This window comes from Melanerpes formicivorus, unplaced genomic scaffold (assembly GCF_026170545.1).
Source record: "Melanerpes formicivorus ecotype bairdi unplaced genomic scaffold, bMelFor1.0.p_v2 SCAF_7, whole genome shotgun sequence".
NCBI lineage: Eukaryota > Metazoa > Chordata > Aves > Piciformes > Picidae > Melanerpes > Melanerpes formicivorus.
In genome coordinates, this window is record NW_027142359.1 from 2,322,426 (window position 1) to 2,325,822 (window position 3,397).

A 3,397-nucleotide genomic window follows, 5' to 3' on the forward strand; every position below is an offset into this window, starting at 1 on the left:
CACCTGGGCAATGCTGACACTCCTGCAGAGGACACCACACAGTAACAACAGACCAGATGCACATCATCAACCCAAGGGGGTCCACAACACCACCTTCAACGAGCAAAGACCCCTCTACCTTGGTCTCAAGGGAGGACTTAGGTAGGCAACCAAGGCCCCCCCAACCTTGAGGGCATTCAACAGCAAACTGGAGGATTCTCCCCCTCCTCCCCATCACAACCCAATCTGCCCACTCTTTGAGATGTCCTGAGCATTAAGTATCTCACCATCCATTCCCTAGAAAATGCTTTGTTGTGCATTGCTATGCAAAACTTCTTCATTCCACCAATAGCCAGAACGCCTTTAAGTGCTTAAGATAACTATCAGACCCAATTTACATAATTGCAACATTATGAAAGACTGTGCAGTCAAATCAGAACATTGTTGGTTAAAAAAAAAAGGCAACACAACAACCAAACAAAAAACACAAAACAACAACAACAAAAAAACTCCACCACGATTTTGCCGGGCAGCTAAGGTTGGCTTTCGGTGCACAGGGAGAAGCCGGAGCTCCCCAACACCGTAATTACCGCGAGGATTAGAAACTTGTTACTCACGTAGTCATGAAAGGCTTTCGCCTCACTCGAATGCTCACAAGTGTCTCGCCTTTCGGGAGCTGCGCAGTAAAGGTCCCAGAACACGCTGCGTGGTGGAGAAAGTCAAGAGAAGAGATCGTTATTCGTCAGGGCTCCCGCATTAAGACAGTGTGCGGGGTCAGTGGAGGTAAGCAGCTTCCCACCCCACCTAGGCCCACGGTCAGGGAGCGGACCTCGGCCAGAAGCGGCTGCATGTCCGAGCTTGACACCGCTGCTTTCCCCCGGGATGGGTGACACTGGGTGTTTTAAGAGGCAAAAGAAACCTTTAAAAGGGCTAACACCCGTGGCGCTTCGGGGACTTCTCCAGCCCTCACCACAGCGCTGCCACCTCAACCTGCCAGCCCCCAGGCTTCCCAACTGCTCCATCATAACTTCGGGCTCTCTGCTCATGCCCAGCGGCTTTCTGTCCCCGAGCGCTGCCAGGCAGGAGGCCTGCCAGCCGGCCTGCCGCCTCCCCGCCCGCTCCCGCGGGGCCGGGACTGGCTCCACCGCTCCTCGGCACCCTGCGGGGAGCGGGAGCGAGGAGCCCAGGCGGTGTGGGGCTCGCCGCTGCTGACTCACGCCGTCACCGGAGCTTCACCCCGTGGAGCCGAGCTCCACCAGTGCAACTCCCACACCCCACTCCAGGGCTCTCGGGCAGCCCGGGGGAGGCACCCGTGACGGGGTCCCGGGTGCGTGTGCGCGCTCCCACCCGCCCGGACAGACCCATCCCCGGTACTTACCACCACCAGGAGTGCAGGAAACCGGGGGGCTCGCCCAACGTTATGTTCTTCTCCCACCGGATCTGCGGGTGAGAGGAAGGCGAGAGGGTGTGTGGGGTGGAGTAGGGGGGTGGGGGTGGAAAAGGGAAAGGTGGCGGCGGGTAGGGGGTGGTCACGAGTGGGCGTGGGCCCCCCACGCGTGGCGACCCCCCGGCGCCGCCGCCGCCCCGCGCAAGATGGAGGGCGGGCGTGCGTGCGGCGGCGCACAAAGGGCGCGGGGGGCGGCGGGGCTCACCTCGGACAGGAAGGTCTGCGCCGACTTCTGGGCGCCGACGTGCAGCAGGTACTCGTAGACGTACAGCGCCAGCCTGCAACAGCCGAACGGCGGGTCAGCGGCGGCAAGTGAAGGAGGAGGATCTCCCCCACACACACCTCCCGCCCCACACAAAGCCGCCCCATCACCGTCGCCGCCGCCCCGCTCCCCCCCAGCTCCTCCGGCTTACTTCTCCCGCGCCTGCCCGTCCGAGGGCACCGCCGAGCCCTTCCCTTTGGCGAACATGGTCCGCGCCGAGGAGGGGGGCGGCCGCTGTTGCTGCTGCCGCTGCCGCCACCACCACCACAAACGCCGCCGGGAGCCGCTGTGCCTGTCGCTGAGGGAGCGCCGGGGGCTGTCAGAGCGCCGGCCGCCGCCGCGCCCCCATCGCCCCGCGCTCGCCGCCGCCGCTCGCTGCGCCCGCCGCGCCGCTGGCCGCGCACCCGAACGTGGCCGCGCCGAGCACCACCCCCCCTCAGCTGACGGGCGTTAGCTGCCACCAATCAGCACCGAGCAAGGGCGGGGCCGACCCGCGACACGCCTACCCACCCCCCTCTCCGGAGGCGGCGGGCGGGCGGCCTCCCGCGGCGGGGAAAGGAGGGAGGGAGCGCGGTCACCGCACGGTCCTAGTGCCCCCAACTCAGCCCGTAGGCAACTCGACTCTCCCAGCACGGCGGCGCGTTGTGTCCCTTTAAGGCGCCGGGCCGCGGCGCGCAGCGCCCGCTGATTGGCCGGCGCCGCGGAGACCTCGGAAGGGGGGACTTGAAACCGCCCGCCGGGTTGCTGAGGGAGGAGGGAGCGGCGCTGAGCCCGGGCGGGCGCTGCCTCTGCTCTGGCCGCGGCGCCGGGCGGGACCCGGCGGGGCCAGGCTGGAGGCGGTGGGAGGCGGGGGCGAGGACCAGCCTCCACCTCCCACCGACTGCAACCCGGCCCCGCCAGGTCCCTCACCCCAAGCTCAGCGCTGCGGGCGGTTACCTCAGAGCGAGGCCGCCTGCCTTGTGAGGAGCCCTGAGGGGAGCCTGGGGCCGAGTTTCCCCGCTTCAGGCTGCCAACTTCAGCGCCTCTCCTCTTGGGGCGAGGCTTGGTTTCGCTTGGTTGCCGTTACAAACATGGGGGGAAAAGCATCTCCCTGGGCTTGGGGAGAATTCTGGTCTGGATGGGGGAGGATCCCAGCCCCGCTGGCATGCTGGGGTCCCTCCGAGTGGGTTGTGGGGAGACTTTTGCCCCTGCCCGGGGGTTTGCCGGAGGCTCGGGCAAGGCACCCTTGTTCGGGCAGCTGGGCTTTGCATCCTTGGCCCCGCCGGCATGCGGGAGCCCACCCAGCACTCCCACTCGCTGGTGGCAGTTTCCACGGGAACAGATTTGCGACAGCACAAAAAATCAGAGCTTCAAGGAGCTCTTCTCCCTCCTTTCCCCCTCCAGCCTCCCCGCCCTGCCCCGGCCTCACCTCTACCTCCAAACCGCTGAACAAAACCCCGCGGGGTCGGCGGCTGCGCGCTGGGTAGGGGCTATGTGATTAGTTGCCGAACGTTAAAACCAGGAGGTTTCGCGCATGGAGCCCCGTCCTGCAAAACACCGAGGAGCACAGAAAGTCTGAGCGGGGCCCTACGCGAGGGCAGGGAGGCGCGGGGCGTAGGAGTAACTCCCGGGGCGGCAGGGAGTGCTCCTGCGCCCCGTGGGAATGTGCATGGCCGTGGGGACCTGCCTGAGCAGGGCCAAACTCGCTTTAGAGCAAGGTTTAGAACCAA

General features: G+C 65.4%; 1 protein-coding gene across 1 annotated transcript; it reads right to left on the minus strand.

The window, feature by feature from the left end:
* Positions 1-497: 497 nt before the first annotated feature.
* LOC137442246 (single-stranded DNA-binding protein 3-like) lies at positions 498-2,281 on the minus strand. Its single transcript, XM_068140662.1, has 4 exons — positions 1,840-2,281; positions 1,632-1,704; positions 1,358-1,419; positions 498-681 (listed from the first exon to the last, which is right to left on the minus strand). The coding sequence occupies exons 1-4, from the start codon at positions 1,893-1,895 to the stop codon at positions 513-515; spliced, it is 360 nt and encodes a 119-aa protein (XP_067996763.1). The 5' UTR covers positions 1,896-2,281; the 3' UTR covers positions 498-512.
* Between the last annotated feature and the right edge of the window lie 1,116 nt (positions 2,282-3,397).